Genomic DNA, 25,290 nt, shown 5'->3' with positions numbered 1-25,290 from the left:
CATAGAACAAAACGGTGACTAGTACACTCAAAATGGCCGCACATTTGGTCGCTGAGATGAATCATATCCTAATTTGACTACTTATGTCTCGAATACAGAAAATGTGTCAACAGCAGCAGCTCTCACGAAATTCTCACTTTTCTGTGTCGTGAATAATGGCGTTTAATGACTTGCCTATTGACACTTTAAAAAGGAAAATACATGAAGTTAAGCGCTTTCTCTCCATATCGCTAAGCATCTCGAATGCCCATACAGTGGACTTTTACACGCGTGATGTTTGGAGCACGTTCATGAGTGTGAGTCCACAAGAAGTGTTGCATTCTATCAGTTCCACTGATGACCGCATGGAGGCGGTAGAAGGTAAGACGGACTCAATCTGGTCATAATGTGTGCAAATATTTGTTTGCAATATATAATGAAATCACTTTCCAAAGTGATTTAAATAAAGAAGTTGTGGTTTAAATAAATAAATAAATATATAAACATAAGAAACTGCTCAGAATTAAAATTACTAATATATCCCTCATTTCTTTAACATTTACCCAGAATACTACATTATTTTTTGGAGTAATATCACAAAATGGTCTGCGGCAGTATCATTTAATTTTATCAATATTTAATATGATTAATTTCATTAAGCCTTCTAATATAAACATTTACTTATTCGGTACATTACAACAGGGCTGCCAATTTTTGAGTGAGAATTATTTGATTTACATTTCTTGCAATCTCGACTCAATATCAATTCATTTGGATATATACATTTAATTACTACAGTATGTATGCTCGTTTTTCTCAAGGGAAAAAGCTGTCAGCATTTATTAAAGGTTTAAATTAACATTTGATTTGTATACAAATTGACGTTTTGTTTTGTTTTAGTAATAATGATTATATATTTTAATATAAGACTCATTTAAGATATGTACATTTGTATTACAGATTAAAAAATAGATATTGATGGGAACGCAATTAAGCATTTTTCCTCTTATCTTATATTTTTTACATCACCATATTCCCTTAAGAGCTCTTTGGTACTTGAATTTAATTTATTATGTATTGAACTAAAGTGCATTGTACTATATTTAATCAGCTGTATTTCATAGTGACATTTTTACTTTTAGAGAAGGAAAACACCACATTTGGTTTCTGTAATGCCTCAAATAAGCTGGTGGACATATCAGCGCTGCTGAGGGCAGCGAGAGCCCACAGTATCCCGGGTCTGGGGGTCAGTATGCATCTGGAAGAGCTGATGGAGAATCTGACACTGATATATGGAGACACTATAGCGGGTAACTGCACTCAGATCAAAAGCACTGTAAAGCACATTTAAATTCCACTGTGAAACTTAATAATTGTAATTATTATGCATGTCACATTCAGGTTATTACAAGGTTATATATCTCATGCATTGTCTGTATTTTCCATAGGAGAGTCATCAGACAAAGTTCCTGTTCCAGATGAGTTTATGAACTGTAAGAAAGCCCATGAGGTGCGGGCGATGTCTGAGGTCGTGGCTAGTTTGGCTGAATACTGCCGGGTCAAACAGGTAGGAACATGTCAAAGTGAGTTAAGTAACAGGTTTTGTTCTGAATTGCATCTTTTTCATCTTTAGTTTCTCCATCTCAGGTGATAGACGTGGGATCTGGGAAAGGCTACCTGTGCTCCTATCTATCCATGCAGTTCAACCTACAGGTATTCGGTATCGACTCTTCTAGCACCAACACACACGGAGCTCAGGAGAGGAACAGGAAACTGAAGAAGTTCTCCAAAGCCTATCAGAAACAGAACAGAGCCAGTGGGAATCAAGCTTTGGACAGTGAGGATGCGAGTAAACAACACAGCAGAAGCTGTGAGAACAGTGATGGCAACAAAAACTTTATTACAAATGGAAAAGGAAGGTTTGCAGCTCAAGAGGAAACCAGTGATTTATCCAAACACGTCTCCAGTGATTTATCCGCTTCAGATAATGCCACATTAGACCCCAGTGATTGGGATGCAGGAAGCAGCTTCCTCAGCACGCTGTCTCTAGACGTCATAGAGGACGCTTCTCCTCGTGTCCATCCCAGCCAGCTGAGCCTGGAGGAACGAGAGAGGAGGAAGAGGGACAATCTGGAGAGGAAAGAGAGGGAAGGAAGGAGGAACGACAGCGACAGCAGCCTGTTTTCACCTCTGACCTCATACGTCACTGCAGAAACTGAGCTCAAGACGCTGATCACTGAGCTGGAGGTGAGTGGATGTCAGAACACATGGGGTTTCAGTGAACCAGGGGAGAAAACTAGTGTAATATAATCCTTTATAATTCACTGTAAAATAATTAATAATACATTTTAGAATTATTAAGGGGTTTCAACCGAGGGAGAAAATCAACAATGATAATAATGTATTATTCATTTGAAAATAAAACAAATGTATAATGTAAAATAATAATAATAAAATTACATTAAATAATTATTTAATTTATTAAATCTATAGAATGTTTTACATTTATTAAATCTATACTTTTATAAATTGTACAACTTATTAAACCAATTGTTTATTTAATTAATTATTTAATAATAATTATTAAATTATTATTTATGGAATGTATTTTATAATGAATTACACATTATTGTTGTTCATTTATGAAATGAATTATTTCCTTCATTATTTAATATGTTTTGTAATTATTAATGGTAGTAAATAATGAGTTACGTAAATAAATGATTGAGTAGTTTTGTCAAATTAAATTAAATTTAAGTATATTATAATTTTTATTATCACTACTGCTTCTACTACAACTACTACTAACACAACTACTAATAAATAAAAAAACTATTATTATTACTAATAATAAAAATAAAAATATTTTATTTAAAGCTGTCAAACAATTAATTTACATAATATATGTGTGTGTACTGGGTATATTTATTTTCTATATATAAATACACACACATGCATGTATACATTTAATAAATAAAATTATATATTAATATATATAATATATATTATATATAAATATATAGACAGTACATGCAAATATTTCTTAAATATATACATGCATGTGTGTGTATTTGTATACAAAATAATGGGCTATATGCACGCATAAGTTCCGCATTTGACGTAAGGATGCTCGTCCATTTCCGGTTGTGTAGATTAAAGCGGAGGAAAACCGGAGAAAACGGGATTATGGCGGAGTCTTCAATATTTACTGTCCTCCCGTCTTTGAAACGAAACGTACATACGTTTAGATGTAATTTTATATATAGTTATGTTTATTTAATATAATTTTAAAAAGAAGCATAAACACAACGAGGGGTGTCTGTTTTATCTGTTTTTGTGACTAACGTTTCATTAGTATAACCATGGAGTATAAAATTCAATATAAATTCTCGGTATTGCATTGGACTCTATGATCGGCGGACGTTATCGAGCATCCTTAATCCTTCACCGGAAATAACGCCGTGCATAGAGCCCATTATACACAGTAGTACACACATTTATTATGTAAACACAAACTTTTATTTTGGATGCAATTAATCGTTTGACAGCCATAATTTTATTATATCATACTTTTTTTCTCACACAGTATATATAGGCTTATATAGCTAACGCTGTGTTTTTGCATACTTTTTGAAGCATTTGTTTTTTTCTTTTTCATTGCATACGTTTTGTGAATTCATTTCATATGATATTCTCTAAGGATCAAATAATTTCCGTGTACTAAACTCATATAATAGCACAAGAGACACGCTATGCTGCAATAGTGGTCCAGCTGTGGGCTTTGATAACAGCAGAAGTTGTATCATTGCTATTACAGCTCAGCGAGACGCCTGCGATTATCCTAATCATGTTAATTAGGTGAAATTGAGCTCAAGAATGGAGAGGGACTTGGATGTGTCCATTTATGATCAATGAGAGATGGCAAACGGTCTGTGCTGACTTCACCAAATTACCCTTTTCTCTCTCTCTTTCTCTGGCCGGTACCCAGGATGCAGTACTGGTTGGCCTGCATACGTGTGGAGATTTGGCTCCCAGCACTCTGCGGATGTTCGGGGCCAAACAGGAGCTGCGGGCCGTTTGCAGTGTGGGCTGCTGCTACCACCTGCTTTCTGAAGAGTTTGATCAGGACAGACAGGGTAAGAACACTTCCTGTCCCACACACACCTGAACAGATCAGTCCCAGTCAAACCGGGTGCCCAAATCTTCGAACAAGATAAGATGTGTGTAATTTTAGTTCTTTCATAATGTTCTTTCCAGCAATGTGGAGCCCTGTGCCAATCCTGGGTCAAAAAATGTAAAACAATAATAGTAATAATAAAATAATAATAATTTATTATTATTTTTATTATTATTATAACATGTATCAATTATTTTATAAAGTGTTGTTGTTGTTGGTTAAATAAATAATTTAATATGATTAATAATAATATAATAATAATTATAATGTACTTGTAACATCCTAATAATTCATATATACAATAATAACATAATACTCTATAATTATGTATTCTTATAATAATTATTATTGAATAATTACCAATCCTGAGTCAAATAATAAATTGTTGTTTTTGTTTATTTGTTAAGTTAATTCAATATATAATTAATACGTTAATTAATTTCATTGTTTATTTGATTAATTATTTAATAATAACGTTTGTTAGTATTACTAACATTTTTTTTATTTTGAATTATAAATATAATTAGTATGTAATAATAATAGTAATTATTATTGTTATACATTTATGAATTATTATTAAAATTATTATTACATATTATTATTTTTAAATAATGAATTACATTTGATATTTTTTTGCAGCCCTGGGTCAAATAATGTAAAATGTATTATTCCATATAAAACAGTGATTAATACATTTATAACAAAATATAATTATTATTAGTAATATTATTTTCATTATTACTATTACATGTTTTATTTTTCAATGAATAGTTAATCATTGTTTTATTAAATACATGCATTTTTTAATTAATTATTTTATTATTTAATAATAATGCTTGTTACTATTTTTGATATAATGTTGGCTTCTGTTGTATTGACAAAAAAAAACTGAGATGATTTCAAAATATCTTCTTTTGTGTTCTGCAGATGAAATAAAGATTTGCCATTTTTAGGTGAACTATCCCTTTAAGAAATGGTGCTAGTCCCAAGAAACCATGTGGTTTCTGTCAGTCCCCTCTGCCTTTCCCCTTCTCTCAGATACGTTTTCTTAGAGGAGACACTGCAGTAAGGTTTGAGTGCCTGCTAAATATGATATTTTGATCACATAATTACTGTCGATGGAGTCAGTGTCCAATGTTATGAAGCACAGCAGGACTACAATAATGTCTCATTGTCTTGTAAAGCCTGGTGATCACATCACAGACTCTCGATTGCTACAGGGACAGAGCTAAAACACATGAAGTGTGTTCAAATGTTGGACTGACATCACAAACACTCTCCCTCTCCACACACGCTGTCTGTTTGATCTCACTAAATCAAGAAGAGTCAGTACAACATGTGGCGTTTTCAGCATGATGATGTCAGAGTTTTCAGGGCTCGCTTTACAAGCACATTTGTTCTGAAGAAGAAACAATAGGGAGTGAAACAAATGCAGTTCCAATGGAAATACACATTGTGCCTTTTAGTTTTAAAAACCTGGCATGATTACAGCATCATGCTGTGCTTTTAAAGGCGAAGTGTGTAATATTGTGCCACTAGCGGCACCCCACAGTGTTACAAAGATTTTGCTTTGAGTTTTGCTTGCCTGATCAGAATTAACAGCCTACCGGTAATACTTTTTCTACGATATCTCTGCAAAAGGCCTGCATTTTCTGACTCAGTTCAAAAAGAGCCCATGCAATGTCTCCTACTGAAACAGGAAACAGGAAGTACCGCCCACAAACATCATTAGTTAAGCAGTCAACCTGTGAATGGCTTACTTACAGTTGTCTCTGCGCCTAAAATTTGTCATTTTCATCAAAAATAATACAAACATTAGCTTTAAACCCTGTTTTATTGGTGGGAACCTACAAACTCAAACTTAAGGTCCATCTTTCATTGATTTTTTATCTCAGGTTAATGATATTTATATGTTTTGGCTGATTTGTATGCCTTTTAAACTAGTAAGGACCAGTATATTCTCACTAGTCAGTTGTCATAATATTACAGGACATTTGGCCCTCAAGTATAGCCAAACCTGCACACACACACACAGACACACACACAGGCCTGTGCCGGACTCTGGATCCTGTTCAGTTTGGCATGGTTTAGATTAGCATGATATCTGGGATAAACAGTGTTTATCTGCACCATAAATAGGCTTCAAACCTCAGTATGGGTGGCATGTGCTCAAACATTTGAACGATAGTTTATGTAAAAAAGATGTTTGATTATTCCTCTCTGTTTTTTTGGTGTGGGCCAGGGTGTGTCAGTGGTGCGTGTGGTTTCCCCATGAGTCAGTATCTGAAGGATCAGGCCTGTTTCTGTGGTCGAAACGCCAGGATGTCAGCATGTCTCGTAAGTCTGCCTCACACGTCACTAAAACATCTCACATTGCCCACGCATCATCAACCACATCCTTTGCTTATTACGGTAGATAAATGTTATAAAAATGTTATTTATGATAATCAGGTGATTTTTCTTGTAAGATGAACACAGTCTATCTGCTATTAAACAAAAAGCGACTATCAAATTATGTCACAATGTGTTTAGTTATCACATTCAAGCTTGTTTTCAGCAGGCTGGACTAATATTGAGCTCTTCACAAACTCATTTTCCCCCTCTCAGGCTCTGGAGAGGGTGTCTGCCGGAGGAGGGGTGAGTACTTTATTGTGTCATATCATATTAATATTCATATTCCCAATTCCCTTGTAAGATTTGCATATAGGGAGCACAGTCTCTTGCAACCAGAGCTGTTTGCACAGCTGATCATAATGTGTTGGTCAGGCTTGAATGCCAGAACGTACAGCATATGCGACTATGCATATTTATGTGGTTTAATTAGATGCACTGTGTATTTTAATTAGATTTTTTTTCTCGATTAAAAATGAATGAAAGTTCAGAGGTGAAGCGGTCAGCGCGGACAATCTCTTTGTGCTGTCTTCTGCACGGCTGATTGTTTGTATGACATAATTGTAATGGAAAATATGACACAATCTGTTTTTGGAGTTGCCACAAATGGGACAAACACTTCAGATGATGTGATTAAAAACACGAATAAGTAAGCAAACATAAGTATGCATTGCATAAATAAGTACAAACATGAGAACACAATAGTTTGTACTGATGTTAACAGGGTTTCTTGACTGTTACAGCTGCCTATGGAGTCACTTTTTTATCGGGCGGTTCTCCATGTTATTTTACAGGATCACTACGATTGCTTTAAAAGGTATCCCTCATATGTAACACCATGTCATATTTATAGCATACTAGATTTGTTTTCCTACTGTGGTATGCATGATATTAATAATAATAGCTCTGTTTGTTTTATGGCTTTTAGATGCATGTAAACATCTGGAAGAACTAACTGTTGCTGCAGAAAATTTCATGATTTAAAGTGCCCCTATTGGGCTTTTTCGGATAGTATCGTTCATGTAGTGTTATATACAGTAGCTGCTTGTGAATGTACAAGGACTGCATAGTTTCAGAGAACAAAGTGCATGCCTGAAATGAGTCATCAGTAAATCCAGTCTTACTTTCTGCATAAACCTACAGAGGTTTGTAACTAATTTGTATAATGCCAGCCTAAAAAAATTAAATTAAATAAAAAATTAAATAACCTGGTTGGGTAAAAATTTTAAGTTCATTGAAATGGAAAAATTGAGTTAATACAATGAAGGAGATTGATTTAATCATCAGAAACTCAAAATATTATGTTATCTGAACCACATTAATTATTTAAGTAAAACATGTTGTGATTACAAATCATGAACATATTTTTTTTTACAGTGTAGCTGAAGATGATGACTGGAAGAGTTTAGTTTGTGTTGTCGAAATGTATAAATGCGCTGTGAAACCAAATCCCCTTTGCATGCACTTTCAACTTCCATTTCCAATAAACCAATCACAACAGACTAGGCCATCTGACCAATCAGAGCAGAGTAGGTTCTTGAAAAGGAGGGTTGAGAGACGGAATCTGTTATCGAACGATTCAGACACAGTGAGAAAAGAGGTGATGCTGCAATGTATGTTATGAGAAAGTGTAAAGTGTTTTTTGACCTTGGATGCAGCATGTAAACGCACTGTAGGACACCTCCAAAACAAAATTAAGAACTTTGAAATAGCATAACAGGGACACTTAAACCAAGTATTAGAGGTTTGGCGGTTAATTATAGTACCATGCAGAACCATAAAAATTAGTTTGCTGTCCTAGATTTGAACACACACCCCGGGCCCCCTGATGAGCCACTCTCAGTGTGAAATGCACACGATGACAAATATTAAGCTCCCTCCCTGACGCCGTTCCGCTCACAAACACCAGGATCAGATATCTCAACGACAGCACTCTCACCACATCATCTGCTCATTAGACAGAAAACAACCGCCTGTCTTTGTTTTAGTCGTCGGAGAGCTTTCGTAAACTAGAGGAGAGGATAAAGAGGCTCCAGATTTCCCTCTGGTCCTTCCTTCCTTTTGCGGAGGCTGAGAAATGTTTATCGAGATATTTGATCATGACTGCACAGAGCAGATCTGATTCAGTGGTGACTGATGCTCATGAGTCAAACCCTAAAGCCCTGTTTTCAATTTTTTATTAAACTCCTGTGAGTCAAAGCCAAACCATCAGGTTACGGTAATGTGCAAGTCAACAAGGAGTGCAAAGTTCACCTTCTGCATGTGACTTGTGTTAATATCAGTCTCTAAACTACTACAGAAATCAATTAAACTATGTTTATTTATTTGTGATTTGATGCAGTGTTTTATTTCCTATTGGCAGTGAGAAACGTGTCGGGAACGTGTACTCCAAAGCCTCTTCGTTTGTGGACTATGTCAGACGGGCACTTAGGAAGCTGGATCTGGATGAGACTAAAGTAATAACCTATTGTTCTCATATTACGTTTAATGTTTTTTCAGTATGCCCACATGCTTCTGAATTACACCACAATGGAACTAATGAGATAAACAGACTAAAGTATGTTTGGCATGTAGGGAAATATGGGTAGAGAGAGCAAGAGACTATTAAAAACGCATCAGCAGGCCCAGACGATATCAGTGTAACCTGATTTTGGGGATATATATATATATATATATATAAAATAATAATAAAATAGAATATATTCATGTATAATTGTATATAAATGAAATATAACATGTATTTAAAATAGAAAATTATATTTAGGAATAATTTTGTTTGTTTGTAGTTTGTAATATTTGGAATTTATTTTTATAATTTTATATTTAAAAATACAGTTTTTTAAAATTTAGATTAATGTATATTTTATTTTTATATAAACAATATTACATATGTATTTAAATAGACAATTATTTTAATTACATTTAATTTTACAAATTGTGTATATATAGTTAAAACACTTTAAGTGCGTATATATGTGTTTACTACAGCACAGATTGTATATATTTTGATTTAAATAAAAAATATTACATTTAATGTTTATTTAATATTATTAATGTCAAAACTAATGTTTACATTTTTTAGATAACATTTTTTTACCATTTTAGGTAAGTTGGACATGATCTCATTCCTTTATTGAATTAAAATCATTGAGTCCATATTTCTTGTTCTCTTCAGTTATCTGATGACTATATTCAGAGCTACCATGATCGCTACACACCCAGGATGAATGAGATGGTTGCTTTTAACATGGTGAGTGTCATAGAAAGTTGTATGTCTATTATTTTTTCATTGCTAACCTCATTCTGACATTAGTCTGTCTCATGCTGTTTTCATCTTCCTCAGTTGAAAGTAACCTTGGCTCCATGTATAGAGGGTCTCATCCTCCTGGACCGACTTTGCTACTTGAAAGAGCAGGTAAAAAAAAACAAAAAAAACAATTGTTAGCGTAGAGAACATAGTTGTCCAGTTTACCCACCGTTATATATTCATCCCCTATTTGTCCATGTTAAGATGGTAATCCTCATATAATTGGAGAACTGTGTGGGGCTTTTGTTTCAGGCTTTACTTCAGGGCCACAGCACACATTTCCCTAATCAGAAACTTTTACAAACAGACATTAGCCACATATAGCTGTTCCAAAACAGTCAAAAACTGGTTTCAAAAGATTTTAGCATACAGGAGTTCAAAGGTTTTAAGTTACACCTCCATTTCCCTCTTGCCCACCAGGCTTTGAACATAAAACCTCAATCCTCCTCACGACGACAGTCAGGAGTATCAGACTCAGCCGTCTGTGAAGATTGTTAGACTGAAAATTCAGAGCATGACAAAACCACTTTGTTTATCGGCACAAAACAGTGACAGCAAGTTTCTGTGGGAGTAATTTCCACATAATCTTACAGGGTTCACTTATCAGTCATGTAATGTAAAGCAAGTAAAAGCTCTCCTGTGTCAGATCCTTGCATTTTTCTGCAGGGGTCTATGATTTGTGTATGTCAGACATTAAAGGGCTTGGCAACATGATAAGGATTCACTTCGACGGCTCTATGAACCACTCTGAAATAAGGGTACGCTTTACAATTTGGCCTATGGATGGTTTTGTCCAGTATAAACCATTTCATAACATGGTACTCAGGATGTTCTGCCAAGAATATTAATGTGCTTTGGTCAGTGATTATAAAAAGCTGTAATATGGATTTAATTTGGATTAAAACAATCTTCAGTTAAGATGATTAATGGACCTGAACAAATAGTCTTTTATACTTACAGATATTGTTGAAACTGAACATAAATGACGGTTCGCCTAAAAATAATATACTCTGACTGGAAATATACAAGCACAGACAAGGTTGAAAACCAGTATAATTTGAGTCCTGAACAATCTGATTTTATGATCCAATTGTTTTTAGTGAATCAAAAACATGCAACATGACCAGCTAGTCAGATTCCCAAATTAAGGACTCTTATGATGAGTATGTCCTTTTTAGGGAATCAGATATATACAGCATGACCAGTGTATTCTGATTCCTAAACAAATGATTCTTTTGAATTGATTCTTGTTAGTAAATCCAAAATATAAAGCACAACCAGTGTAGTCTCACTGCCGAACAATTAATATGTGTTTTTAGTGTATCAAAACCATACAGCAAGACCAGTATAGCCTGATTGATTGTAATTTTATATGGCGAAAAACCTCATGCTTGCTTGCATATACTCCAAATGGTTCAAGACCAGCATGCAATTTATTTTGGGTATGCCTTTAAGCATTTTAAGGCAAATTTTACAGGAACGCTATTGAGTAAATAAATATTGAAATCAACAAAATAAAAAATGGATTTCTACACTGTAAAAAATATTGTTGGTTTAACTTAAATTAAGTAACCTGGTTGCCTTAAAATTTTAAGTTGATTGAACTGGAAAAAGTGAGTTAATACAATGAAGGAGATTGATTTAATCATCAGAAACTCAAAATAATAAGTTATCTGAACTAAATAAATTATTTAAGTTGATTTGACAAAAGAAAAAATGTTGTGATAACAAATCTTGAAAATATTTTTTTTTTACAGTGTATGGAGTCCCTAAAGGGACATAGTGTCCTCCCATCTCATAATTTGTCCATCACCATATCCTTTTAGTGTCTCTCTGCAGATTTTAAAGTGTCACAATTAACTCTTAACTGTCTCCTTTCCTTACAGGATAATGTTTCTCATTCTGCGCTGGTTCAGCTCTTTGACCCCCTCCAGTCCCCGAGATGTTATGCAGTTATTGGTATAAAGGAATCTACAGTTTGAACACCAAAGCTGGTAGTGCCGCTGTTTAGTGTAATATATTGATTTAATTTTAATGTATTATTTTGATACAACTTTATTGCTTTTATTTTCCATTAGTCCAGATTTTAAATTAATTGTTGTCGATTTTCCAAACCAACAATAAAAATGCTCTTTTACAATTTTTTCTCAATCGCTAACACACAATTCATCATTTTCTCACAACTATGAACACAATCTTAAATCTATACACAAATGCACAGACTTCTCCAATAACACTAATAAGATCAATTCAAAAGCATCCTTTTGGCAATCACAAATCATTTTGCAAGTCAATATCTAGGAAGGAATTGCAGTATAGACATAAATAGAGGGGTGCAGATACAGTGAAATTCAAAGAATAAGCTTTAAGGAAAATAAAATAAAAGTACAAATACAAAATAATTGATGAATATGAACTCAGTATGCAACACAAAACAGTATAGTGATGACCCTGTAGGCCAATGGACTCTCTTTTTTTTTATTTCACCAGAAACATTTTTTCTTTTCCTCTCCTCTATCTCTTCCTTTGTGTCCCGCCATTAGGATACATTTTTCCAAAGCACACAATCACCTGTATTTATATTATCCTGATATTCTGATATTCAGTTTTGATATTTAATGTTTACACATGGATAAATGTATGCTATTTGCATTGTGATGACTTGAGTTAAATATATTGTGTACTTGTGTTTTCTGAATGAGAGCATGATTAAACCTGTGTAAAATAAGGGTGTTTTGGGGTAGAGTTTTGCAGAAATTGGAACATCTGTGAAAACTGATAGTTTTGAGACGTGTCTTTGTTTCGAGAAATTATTTGTATGAATAGTTTGGGGCCAACGGTTACAGTGATTTAGCAATCGAAAAAAGCTATATAATTATATTTGACAAAAATGATCTAAAACATAAATGATAGGGGTTGGTTCACAGTAAATTAAAAGCAGTTTTGAATTCATTCCAGCTGCTCCAAAAACCCGGCTGTATTAGTCTCCGGATTGGTCTTGCAGTTTAAAGCAGAAAGATATAGTGATCAATGGGATGCAGAACGTTGCTTTTAGTGTTCATTAGTCTGACTGGTTTATAAATCAGCCTTTAGCCAGCCATACGAGGACATCAGTCACACTTGGGACGTCTTGTGCTTCCACTTATTTAACACACCATTAATATTAATCAGACATTGAGCGCTTCATTATTTTTAGCCATATCCCACTGACCATTATTCTCCCTGTCTTGCATGTTTTAGTTAATATTCATAAATGAAACACCTCGAGGTTGCAGTTGTCTTAACTTGATTGATTCTTCAGTGTGTTTTGCTTGATTAAGACCCTTTGAGAATGAGCAGCACTTAGGCCACATATGTTTTACTTGCTCAAACTACTATATTTTGTGTTTGCTTCTATCTCCTGAGACCCTGCGTGCACATACGGGGACATCACATTTTTGGTTCTGTGCAGCATAATACTTAATTCTGTGTGACTGGAACATGTTTTTCACAAACGAGGACACTTACACTGCCATCTGGTGGCGTCAGAAGAGAAAAAAAATTAACATAAATAATTTAAAGATGGCAGAGAAAACAGGTCACATGTCACGCAGCCACTCCAGACCAAAACTTCCACAAGGTAAACAATCTAATAACATTTCATTGTTGATTCTTGTTAAGTTATGCATAATAGTGTTGTATGTTTGAAACGGCATGCACATTTGACAAACTTTTGTAAAAATAAAGATTTACCAAGCTGCTAAAGTTGATGTCCCCATATGTGGACATTGGGACTAAGCTTCGTTGAAACTTGCAAAAAAAATGAAAATTTGTAGTTGCATTGAGCTTCGTGGCAGGCTCACACACTCGAGCGCGCACACACACACACACTCAACGGGGCGGGGCTTCACTCACGATCGCGCATGCACACATACACACACACACGCGCGCACTCTCTCTCTCTCTCTCTCTCGCTCGCTCACTCACTCGCTATCGCTTACACACACATCACTCACTCGCGATCGCGCGCACACACACACACACATACGCTCTCTCTTGCTCGATCTCCACCGTGGTGGAGCTCTGAAAATCAAAAAATCCCCTGAAAAAGATGGGCTGATTTTTAGAATTGCGCATCCAATGGTGCACCTCTCCTGGGCACGAATAAAGCCCATGGAGGGTTCAGGGGCAACAGTTACACAGTCTTTCACACCGGTTAAGTGTGATCCACTGTTCCCACAGATAAAAAGAACATTTCTAGTTTGGAGAAGCAGAAATTTTGGAGCATTGCAAAAAAGAAATCAAATTTTCAATTTGTTTTGGATATGTTTTTTTATGTGGATATTATATATTATTATGGATATTATATTTCATTATTATATTTATTTTGTTTTTCCATATCAATTTTCAGAAGTTATGCATGCAAGAGTAACAATGAAAAATGTTCAGGCACAATGCTCATGCTGTAAAAAAAAATAGATTTGCACTTTTTTACACAATGGTGTATTGATTGTTTTCTGTGCATACAGACAATTTTTTGTTTTTTGTTTTTTCCAAAAGTGCTTCATGTTCAAATATAATATCTGGTTATATTTATTGCTCCCTCCTAACCCCAAAAAGCTAAGAAATCTAAAAGCACACCAAACCAAAACTCAGGTCTCAAGTAGTTAAGATAGACCCACTGTCCTTGCATGAGGACATCATTTTATGCAAAAACTACTTCCTGTACAAAAACAAATTTTAGTTATTATACTTATTAGGTCCTACTTGTCCCAAATAGCAAGAAAAATTATAAAATGCACACCAGGCAAACTCTCGGGTCTCAGGAGGTTAAAAGGAAATAACTCCATGAGAGAATTCAAACCCTGCACGGAGACCTTGATAATTATGGTCTGTCATACTTTTTGAGCAATATGGTTTGTGATAACTACCGTATGCACTTCCAAGTGGCAAAAGTGGTTACTGTAAACCTATTGAACTCCTGCTGAAACATTAACAAATCAATGTGACTTATTTAATGTGTAAATGAGCTTTCACAGACTCCGTTGAAACAATATTTTTTTTTTAATTATAAGTCATTGTTTATTGAATTCAAACAGTAGGGTAAATATTTGAGGAAAGTTTCTGTCAGAGAAAGTAGGCCACATTACTAAGCCTAACAAGCAATTCCTGCTTCTAATGACTTTTCCTTCTCGAACAGCTCCACATCCATTCATCATGGTACCACTTGACCAGAACAATGCAACTTCTCTGCCATCGTTTCTGGAAAAATAGACGCCATTAGTGTGTCTGTGTGGAGATAAGCATGGCTACACATTGACTGCACTTGAGCCTGAACTTCATGTTTGTTGGGGCCAGTCTAATACTTTGCCAAAAGGAGTCTGAGTCTGTTGACCAGTCGCATATGTTTCTATCATGAATTCATCTTTTTAGCGGATGTAGTGTGCCATATCCTGTTTTGCGTCTAAATTAGAGAAAGGAAAAGCTTCAGAATAATGACATGATGCACTCCAAAACATCTCTTTGGGACAGAAATAGCAAAGCGATGGGAAACCAGCTTACTCACTCCCTTTATTTCCGGAAATTTTGCTTTTTTTTCTCTCTTTTGCATGCAAGGGAGGTTGAGGAAATGCTTCTCTATCGTCACCAGGAATGTCCAGCTTCACTCTGAACAAAACAAGTTTCCTTTTTAGTAGATCATCAAAAAAAACAACAACTGGTTTTCCTTCACTTAAAGCAGAAACAATCAACTTATTTGTTTGCTTATGTGGCAAATCATTTTTCACTTCAAAAAACAGCTGCTGTCCCCTGAAGTCTTGTGGTCAACAACCATGTTGTGTTTCACTGACTTCGTGACTTCAGGATATAAATAACACATTTACCAAAGCTGGATGGCCTTCAAGAAAAAGCTAACATTTGTTAACCTTTAGGGTTGGTTCTGCGTTTTTGTGTTTATCTGTGCTGCTTTTAATTTATTTTTCTATGTAAACATGTTAGATGCGCCGGTTTTGGGGGTACAAGACTGAAATATGTGTGAACAGCCTCTTACGGTGTTCCACGAGATTCTAGTGCACTGTATCTTGTGTTTTTGAATAAAGTTATTTAAAGGAGTAGTTCACTTTTAAAAAAAACTTTTGCCGATAATTTACTCACCCCCATGTCATCCAAGATATCAATTTCATTCTTTCTTCAGTCGATAAGAAATTAAGGTTTTTGATGAAAACATACCAGTTTTTCTCCATATAATGGACTTCAGTGGGAACCAAACGGTTAAAGGTCCAAAAGACACTTTCAGTACAAACTGCAAACTGTTCAAAGGGCTTTGAACGATTCCAGACGATGAATAACGGGTCTTATAAAGCGAAACGATCGCTCATTTAATAAATAAATAACAAAGTTTAAGTTTTATAAGCTCAAATGCTCGCCTTGCTCTGTTCTGTGATGCGCGTTCGTGACTCTCCTGTTCGAACTCGTTCATCAAAATGAACGAATCTTTTTCCGAGTCAATTTGTTCGTTTTCTTTCGTTGAATGAACCAAACGACTCGGAAAAAAGATTCCGAATAGAGTTCGAACAGGAGAGTCACAAACGTGTGTCACAGAACAGAGCAAGGCGAGCATTTGAGCTTATAAAACTTAAACTTTGTTATTTTTTTTTTTAAATGAGCGATCCTTTCGCTTGATAAGACCCTTATTCATCGTCTGGAATCGTTTAAAGCCCTTTGAACAGTTTGCAGTTTGTACTGAAAGTGTCTTTTGGACCTTCAACCATTTGGTTCCCACTGAAGTGCATTATACTGTATATGGGAAAAAAAATGCTGGAATGTTTTTATCAAAAACATCAAAAAATTTTCTAAAAGTGAACTACTCCTTTAAATTGAATGCACATTCATTAAAAAATATTTGCATGGATAAATAATTCATAATAAATACTGCACTATTCCATAAACAAAACAAGAATTGTCCATTTTCATTTCATGGGGACTTTAAAGACAAGAATGTATGTGGACACCCTTTAAATTTTAGTGTGAAAGATGAGACAATAATGGAATTTTTACTCCCAGGATGCAACTGTTCTCAGCTGTGTGGACATACAAGCCCTGGCAGGTCTGTGTGAGAACGGGATGAGGGGGGAAATGATGGGGAAAGTCAATGGGCAGCCAGTGAAGCTTCCGGTAAGCGGAGGAAGCAGAGGAACTACACAATACTCCTTATCAGGCATCGGTCCTTTAATATGGGAACTGTATGGGAGAAGGAGGAGAGGCGAGAGTAAGAGTGAGGGGAATTGGAAGGAAAGAGAGGTGAGATTTATCTTTTCATCAGTGATTCAAAGGGACTAAACAGTTATTATTTCTCCCTGTTTCAATCTCACACACAAACGCATGCCAATCTCATCTACAATGACGCATGATGAGCTCCATCTGAAAATAATCAGCTTCTTTTTTGCCTCACTGTCAGAAGTGTTAACAGGAACAAATTCATGTCTGGCCGAAGGACGTACGTGAATAAAAATGTGTTCAAGTTCTTCTCTACGCATCATGGGCCTCAATCCAAATTTGATGATTGTAGAAATCAGTGATATACTATATATATTCTTTTCAGTTGTTGATGAAAATGTAAACAGGTTCTTGTAATGTGTTTCCTATAACAAATTGGACGGCGATGTGAAAGGTTTCAGATTCAAATGTTTTGCCCTGGAAACATTTTCCTATAATATCCTCACTGCCTTAGTTGGGCTGATGGAAACTATAACAAAATCTCTCATTAGGCAAGCTGCCTTTTACAAATAGGCCAACATGACAAATTTTAAATATATAAACATGTGCATGGCCAGTGTTGGGGAAAGTAACTTTTATTTGTAAGTATGCATTACTTTTTATCGGACGTAATGGATCTTTTGAGAATGAAGAAAAAAATAAACATAGGAGTATCACTGCCAAGTCAAGTTAAGTTCTATTTATTATTTAAATGCAGTTGATCTCTGTGTGTTGTTGTTTTGGACTAAATCAAGCAGGTGTTATTTCAGAGCAGGACTGCCCATCACTGTTTCCTGTTTGATATTTATCAGCTGTGATGGAAAAGTCTACAATGAGAAACAAAAATAATGGAATTTCAAAAACCACTTTTTTATTTATTTATTTATTTTTTTGGCCCTTGGCCTTGTTATGAATATCTTCACATGCAATCTGTTGCATGCATTTTATTTTTATGCTTTAATCTGCATTTGATTATTTATTTAATTATTTTTATTTATTTTTTTGCAATTGTTTACTTGTTTACCCTAGAACACACCTGCAACCGAGTTTGGGGTTATAAGAGTATAAACTTGCTATTCCCCCATTGCTTTTTTAGTTTTGAGTTTAACATCTATTCCATCTGACGGTCTGTATCCGCAGCAGAATGCAGAACTGAGAAGGTCAGTTGTTGATCCCTGAAAGGAGCAGTTGTTCTCCCAGTGGGGTTGATGGTCAAGGGTCAACAGCTTGAGGTCAGCGGGGTGGATAAGTGGAGTGACTACATTCGTGTACAAATGATCTCCTCTTGCTCTTGTTCCTGTGTTTGACTCCTGCAGATTCACACATGCTCTGAGCAGCTTTTGACCCAGCTGTTCCTCAGTGGGGATTTTCAGAAAGATTCACAAAAGCACAACTCGCCAAAAATATCTCATTCATCTTCTACACTTCCTGGAAAGACAATTATTATTAGATAAAATATTTTTATGGTTTATTTCAGGGGTTTTCAAACTGTTTCCAAAACCAGGGGACAGACATGGGGATCCATGGAAAAGTCTATAGGGAAAGAATATGATAAAAATACATACATAATAAATACATGAATTTAATAATTATATATATTTGTAAATGTTTAATCAATAATATATATATATATATATATATATATATATATATATATATATATATATATATATATATAATTACTTAATAGAAATTAAGTTCAGATTTTTAGGCTAATATTATTTTTTATTGTATACTTTGGGTGTTTATAAAAGATCACACGAGGATGATAATATTTAGTTGCAGTTGCAATTTATTATGTTGATTATGTATGGCTCTAAATCAGTTTAGTAGGACAAGCATAGGGAGGACAAGAATCAGTGCACTGAATGATGCTGATGCTTGATTTCTGCGCATGCGCGGCGTTTCCAACTATCACACGCGTGTTGTGTTTGTTAGGACTAGGAGGGTAACTGCAACGGGATGTTTCACTACGGCTTGGATGAAGAGCAACCAATTCCTCTCCGTTTATTAGCGAAATCACACAGTACGAACAACATTTGAGGGCTGAATCCAAAGCCTTGGTCCGAAAATGGGTTAGACGAGCGATGGTTGTTTTTAAAACTCTCACCATCTCGCAGCAGGAGCAAAACAATGAGGACAACAGCAAACAGAGACAGGGACTGATCAGTGTCATTCATTCCTGGACTTTCTTTTCTCCTGTGTGTCGTTGAGATGATAGCGGAGCTGGTGTGCAGTGCTGTGGCTCTGCTCCTTTATTTGAACACACTGAGCGCTGATTTCTGCTATGATGACAGGTACAATCCTTCTCCATCACTTCATCCTAACATTTAGTCACAACAATGACAGCAGTATGACATGTGTGGTTAGTTAAACGTGCTTTTACTCATACATTTCACCGCACAGAGAAAGTCACCTGAGTCTTGTCTGTATGTTTAGGTTGCACGCGCTGTTTGTAAACAGAACATTTAACTTCGTAAAAACATATTAGTTAGCCTACTAAATGTATCTCTCTTACTAGTTGTTTATAAAAGTTCAACTCAAAATAGTACTTATAAAGGAAATATTGTGAAATATCAGCTATTATTGTTTGTCGTTTGACATTTGCTATTGTTTAGCGTTAGAAGTATGCGGCGCGCGCCTCTGTTGTAATGAAACCGGGGCTAGTTGTCACTTTTTACTCCAGTAGCCTAAATATTTTTTAGGTTAGGGTTTGTTTTCTTTTTTTATCAACATGAAATAAATATGTTAAAGGTAGCCTGCTGTACAAACATATAGGTACGGTTAAAATGTGACAACTTGCCCAGAGTGCTGTAAAACTGCAGACAGAACAGTCTTAATCAAACCTATCATTTCGTTTAGAAGACCTGAAATGGACGTGGAGACATCCCAAATGTGAATAGTCCTTTTAGGACTGTGTACTCATCTAAAACCTTGAGATATAGCTCTTTCGACAACTAGTCAGTCTCTTATGTGTGGGCTTGCTTATTGTCTTGTTCACCAATACATAAATGCATATTTCTGGGAAATAATTTAAAACCTTTTCAGCATGCTTTTTCAGACAAAGCCCTGGGCATCTTTCTGTGGGTTTACTGCAGCGAAAATGACCCATGATGGGTTTAGTGTAGTAGCCAAAAGCAATAGCGAAGTGACAATTTGTGTTAAACATATGTGCAGCTGCTTTTGATTCCGTTAAGATTAGTTGATGGAACTTAATTTGGCTTTACAGATCACTTCAAGAACCTACATGTGGACTACATTAATGTTAATGCTATACTTTTAGTTTGTTTCATTATATCATTAGCTGTTTCCATCCACATAGTTTTATCTGAATCAATCCTGGGATATCACATAGAAAAAAGCTGGATGGAAACGCATAAATTGTAAAAAAATATGCATAACAACGTACACGCTAATTTGAGGCGGATATAGTTTTTTTCTGATAAGAAGTCATGCGCATGAAATACAATGGAAACACATTTATAAATAATAAATAAATCCCTCAATATGCAAGAAACAACTCTTTGACTTTGCCTCAACAGGGACTAACCAGCAGACCAATTTCATTACACAGCATCTCAAATGTTAATTTGGTCATTGTGAAATGCCTGAGCCAAAGTCCTCATCAAAATAAAATGGTATATGTACCTCCCAGAACTCTTTCAAACACCATCCCCCTCCAGAATGCAAGATAACATTACGGCTTTGCGTTTCATCTAAAGTGAAAGTGATTTATGATATAATTTACAAAAAGAGCTACAGCTGCTTCCCCAATTCCTGCAACTTCCATTTTTGTTTAGCACCAATTTCCCAGGAAGTGACTATTTTGTTCTATTGACCACATGGATTGGGAATGATGCTGTATTCGCAAATGTTTTATGCGACATTTCAATTGTGTTCATCAATAAATTCCCAAATATGGCTATTGTCAACATATTGACCTCCAAATCCCAAAACCCTCAAATGCAATGCGTTGATTCTCACCTGGGGAGATATTAATCTAAATATTCGGCACGTGCTGATCTACTCAGTCACTTAAGGTCGAATTTTAGTTGGAAACAGTTGTTTGTATGGTCAATGCAAGTAGTGCGTTTGTAAATGTTAAACCCTGTGACCTTTAGTTTTCAGATGAGACCCAGTGTTGCATGCATGCATCCTTCTCTGTCCCTCTTGAGTGACCACAGATACCCAATCAGTACTCTGACCCTGCGGAGTCATTCATCAAATCGACCTTCTCGCATAAAGGTCAACAGTCCTGTGTCCTTCACACGGTCCCCGGGGTTTAAGTTGCTTTGATTTATGTGTTTGTGTGCACTAGGCATAATCAAAGAATCTGGTGATTGGTTTTCTTTGATTCCAGACTCGACTCCTGGGACTGTTTTCTGTCTCTAACTGTGGTCATACACCAGCTGTTGAAGTGCAGTTGCAATCTTGGGCTTCCATAGCTCTTGGGTACCGCGTTCTGTCTCTGTTTTCTCAATCACGTCAAGTGTTTTTCCTTGGAATGGTACGGAGGCTTGTCCGCACTCCATGCGCCAACGGTAATAGCAATAAAAAAACGAGTCAAGCATTCTTGGTATGAAATGTGCAACTTGACTGAAGGCAGAGGACGTCAGCGAGTGTTATCCTACTGGGGGAAATTTATTTTTACATGTCTTGAGAGCGATGTTCGAGACTTGCTATGTGATCTTGTGCCAATTGTTCTTTTCTAAAGCATTTTCCATGACTCTGACTGTGAGTAATAAGACCTCGCTTACATGGTTTTTGCCCTCTGGATGAGTTTCACGTGGCTTGCCTTGCTGAGATAACATCTTGCTGTTTGTTTTGAATGCTATATCAGTGAAGAGATTTCCTGAGGATGTCGTTCATTGATTAGTTCAGGTTCAGCCGTGTACATATCCATGGCTGACGACACGTTTCCCTAAATATGGGATTTTAGTGGCATATTCTAGTTGTAGAGCTGCTGCTGCTTTTAATTACTGCAGTGACTGTGGTTGCAATTGACACTTGGAACTGTATGACACCAGCAGTATTGCATTGTAAAAATGTAAAAAGACTTGTAGCCTAGAAATACGGTTTTAATTCATATAGTACTGGCCACTTCAATCTTCTTTTTTGGGGGGGCATCTGTAACAGTCTTTAAATATGTGACCCTAGAAATTCACCATCAAGAGGGGATTCTCAAAGAAAACATCCCTCTCTTCCAGCTGTGTGACGAAAGCAAAGCATGCTTAACCAGTTCAATGTTGTGCATTTCTGAGAAGCTTCATAAGGAGGAGATGAATGCTATTTTTCTGAAGTGACTGTTATCTCCTGAAATTAAGCAGGGAATTTTAAACATTTTACAGTACCTTCATTGTTGCTTTCAGTTTAATGGGTGTGTGTTTTTTATTTTTATTTTTTTATCAATGTGAGACCTTATAGCACTTTAAGGTTTTTAGTAGGAGCGTTTCATTATGCACCAGTGTGGAAGTGTGATTGATAGATGGTGTCAAAGAGACCTCACACTATGTCTGACTTTTGACACATTGCCATCTGTGTGGTCTTGACATATGTATATCATTAATTAAATAACCATTCATTTATAAATCAATTAATTGCTTATGTAAAATTTTTAGGCTGCATTTTGATCGTATGAATGAGGTTTTTGTGCACGTTCGCATGTCTCGGAATGATTGATAGCTGTTTTGTTACCCATATAGATTTTACATGAATCATGAAGTAAAAATCACACATTTGCCATCCACAAAAATATAACAATCTGTTAGTGATCTAGCTTTATTTAAGATGTCAGTCCTTGCTATTACAGGCTTTGATATTAGTTGGCAACAGACCATTTATTTTATCAAATCATCTCTTCTAGACATGCTCTCATGCCTTTTAAAATGTCAGACTGTTATTTTTATTAAAGCTCTTGGGGTTTCAGGACAAAGTGTTTCCTTAAATTGTCTTTTTTATCGATTTAAAAGTAGGTATGTGCCCATTGGTGGCCTGGGAAAGAATTCAAGAATCATTAATTTACAGTATTCTCCAATCCATCTATTAGTCATCAAAAACATGCACATGGAATTATTATATGGTAATCGCTATATATGCACTTTACAGAACATTGTAGATATGACTTGATGATTGATGATTTTTTTTTTCGGTTCAAAGTGTATTAAACCCATTACAATCCTAAATACCCACAACAATTAGCATTTTTTTGACTCTTTTAACCAAACTTCTTTCATTCAGCTCTGACTGCAGTGGGACACAACATGAGAGGAAGTGAAGAGTGGCTGATTTAAAGAGGGTAATTTGAGATGTTTGCAGTTTGAAGAGAGTGGTTTAACCGCACAACCCAGACAAGTACATCACAGAGATGATATAATTTATGAAGGAGAGGCAGATGGGCTTCATCAAAAGTACTAAAATCAATTTTAAAATCATTTTGAGTGGTTATAGTGAGCCAGAGGCAGAGTGAATGAGATTCAGAGCGAGTGACTGAAAGGTTTGATTTGTTGCCAGTGGAAATGGTTGCATTGTCAAGCCCTAATATGCCACATTATTCCATCAGTGTTGAGCACATGCAAGTTTTACATTCAAATCCAATATTGATTTATGCAAACTCTATGGGAGTTTGTGTAGATGTTGTGCTGTGTGTTGGGGGTTGGTGCTTTGATTACTAGCAGATTTGCACTGGTTATCCTTCTGTGGCCAGCTCTGAGTAGCTGTCAGCAAACTCGGCTCATTTGAACACTGTCTGAATCAACAATCAGGGTGAAACTTCTCATGTACCGGCCATGACACCGGTCACCCTGGGGGGAATCATACAGGCAGAGTTAAAGGTAGCCAGTGTTGTTAAAGAATGTCGCCTTTATTGAGTTCGACTTTGTTGGTGTCGATATACTGCCAAGGGATGTGGCCTTTTGTACCCATAAACATCAAATAAACGAGTCTTTTAGCAGAAAAGGACATTTGTATCGTTTAGACATGAGTGGATGGAGCACAAATTTTGCTTCTTTAAATCCTCTCTTAGTTTGCTACTGTGCGTCATTTAGCAGAATTTTACTGTGCGCTTGGACTCCAGTCTCTGACAGATCCCATCACTGCCACTATGAGGTAACTTTTGGAAATGAGAACCCCCTTACATTCCCTCATAGAAGTCGTACCAGCATACATGTGGATCAAAGGATTCTACAGAGCGGTTGTTGAGTTATGGAGTGTTCACACATGATGAAAACCTCAATCCTGAGGTCTTCCAGAGTTGAGGCATAACTTCCCATCCAGGTTAATGTTCAACAGACATCAGAATGGTTGCTGATGTTTAAAATCCAGAAAATATTTTGAATGTGTAATTGAATGTGTTGTTCCCACAGTTTGAGGCCTTTATATGTGAGAAACTAAAGTCTCTGGTCCCCAAATCAGATTGATATACTCACTCATTCACTTAGCCCCCTTCCACGCGTTTTCATTTAAAAATGGAGACCTTTTGCTATGTTTGCACCTCCCGCCCAGACTAAAACAGAAAAATGAAGACCTAAAACGGTGAAGTTTAGAAACGCTGCACCTCCGTTTCACGTTTTGAATCTCCGGAGGGCGTTTTTAGTGAAGACGGGACGAAACGATGACGCAGAGGCTCACGCTCGGCTGTATGATTGGGTGTCATCAGTCATGACGTATCCTTCCGTGATTTGTCTGCCACCTTTTACACCGGCATGCATATTCCCAGTGTTTGTGAATGGTCACGTGACCCGTGTTTTCAGTCGTTTTAATGTGGACGGAGATCAAATCTAATACGCAGATAAAACGCTGGTGTGGATGGAGATTTTATTCGTTTTAATTCTTCGTTTTTAAGCGAAAACGCAGTAGTGTGGACGGGGCCTTACTCACTCTATAATCGCATCATATTGCACCATTTGCCTGATTTAAACACTCCACAGTTTATCAGAAACAGCATTGTTCTTAAAATAATGCCAAATCAGCTTTTGGTTGAAAGTTTTATCCATTAAATTCACAACACCTTAACTGTAAATTATAACTATACCATCACCATGGTTTAGTAACTTTCACTGGATCAGAGTCAGACGATCCCTTCCTGGGTGGTTCATTAGTCAGACTCGAGTGATTGAAATCAGATCATCAGATTAAAAGGCTGTATTCTGTTCAATTTATGATTCATATTTATAGTTTTTCACCCATTTCTGCAGGTTTTTGTCTT

The 25,290-nt window shown here is 36.0% G+C and overlaps 2 protein-coding genes across 3 annotated transcripts in view; both read left to right on the top strand.

Moving 5' to 3' along the window:
- Positions 1–69: 69 nt before the first annotated feature.
- On the top strand, positions 70–16,106 carry mettl25 (methyltransferase like 25). Of its 2 annotated transcripts, XM_089127292.1 has the most exons (13): positions 70–360; positions 1,122–1,289; positions 1,428–1,546; positions 1,627–2,226; positions 3,968–4,115; positions 6,399–6,493; positions 6,764–6,793; positions 7,291–7,364; positions 8,910–9,003; positions 9,723–9,797; positions 9,891–9,962; positions 11,741–11,848; positions 15,034–16,106. In XM_089127292.1, the coding sequence occupies exons 1-12, from the start codon at positions 156–158 to the stop codon at positions 11,834–11,836; spliced, it is 1,776 nt and encodes a 591-aa protein (XP_088983418.1). In that variant the 5' UTR covers positions 70–155; the 3' UTR covers positions 11,837–11,848; positions 15,034–16,106. The 2 variants fall into 2 exon arrangements, with proteins under 2 accessions (XP_088983418.1, XP_039523934.2); XM_039668000.2 differs by lacking the exon at positions 15,034–16,106 and having other exon boundaries at positions 11,741–11,994.
- Positions 16,107–18,957: 2,851 nt separating this feature from the next.
- Positions 18,958–25,290, top strand: part of tmtc2a (transmembrane O-mannosyltransferase targeting cadherins 2a) — a 28,513-nt gene continuing 22,180 nt past the window's right edge. Inside the window, exon 1 of the mRNA XM_039667998.2 lies at positions 18,958–19,384. Within this exon, the coding sequence (XP_039523932.2) occupies positions 19,302–19,384 (83 nt within the window). The 5' untranslated portion in view covers positions 18,958–19,301. The remainder of the gene's footprint in view (positions 19,385–25,290) is intronic.

The sequence above is a fragment of the Pimephales promelas genome, chromosome 24, assembly GCF_988280905.1.
Source record: "Pimephales promelas chromosome 24, fPimPro1.hap1.1, whole genome shotgun sequence".
NCBI lineage: Eukaryota > Metazoa > Chordata > Actinopteri > Cypriniformes > Leuciscidae > Pimephales > Pimephales promelas.
Note: the sequence above shows the minus strand (reverse complement) of the source record. Positions and strands in the feature narration are given on the sequence as shown.

Bases quoted from the DNA above. Each gene is read 5' to 3' on its own strand.
- mettl25 (XM_089127292.1), top strand. From the start codon at position 156: ATGGCGTTTAATGACTTGCCTATTGACACTTTAAAAAGGAAAATACAT. The intron at 6,794-7,290 runs GTGAGTACTTTA...TGACTGTTACAG, and splicing joins GGGTGTCTGCCGGAGGAGGG to CTGCCTATGGAGTCACTTTT. The intron at 7,365-8,909 runs GTATCCCTCATA...TCCTATTGGCAG, and splicing joins CACTACGATTGCTTTAAAAG to TGAGAAACGTGTCGGGAACG.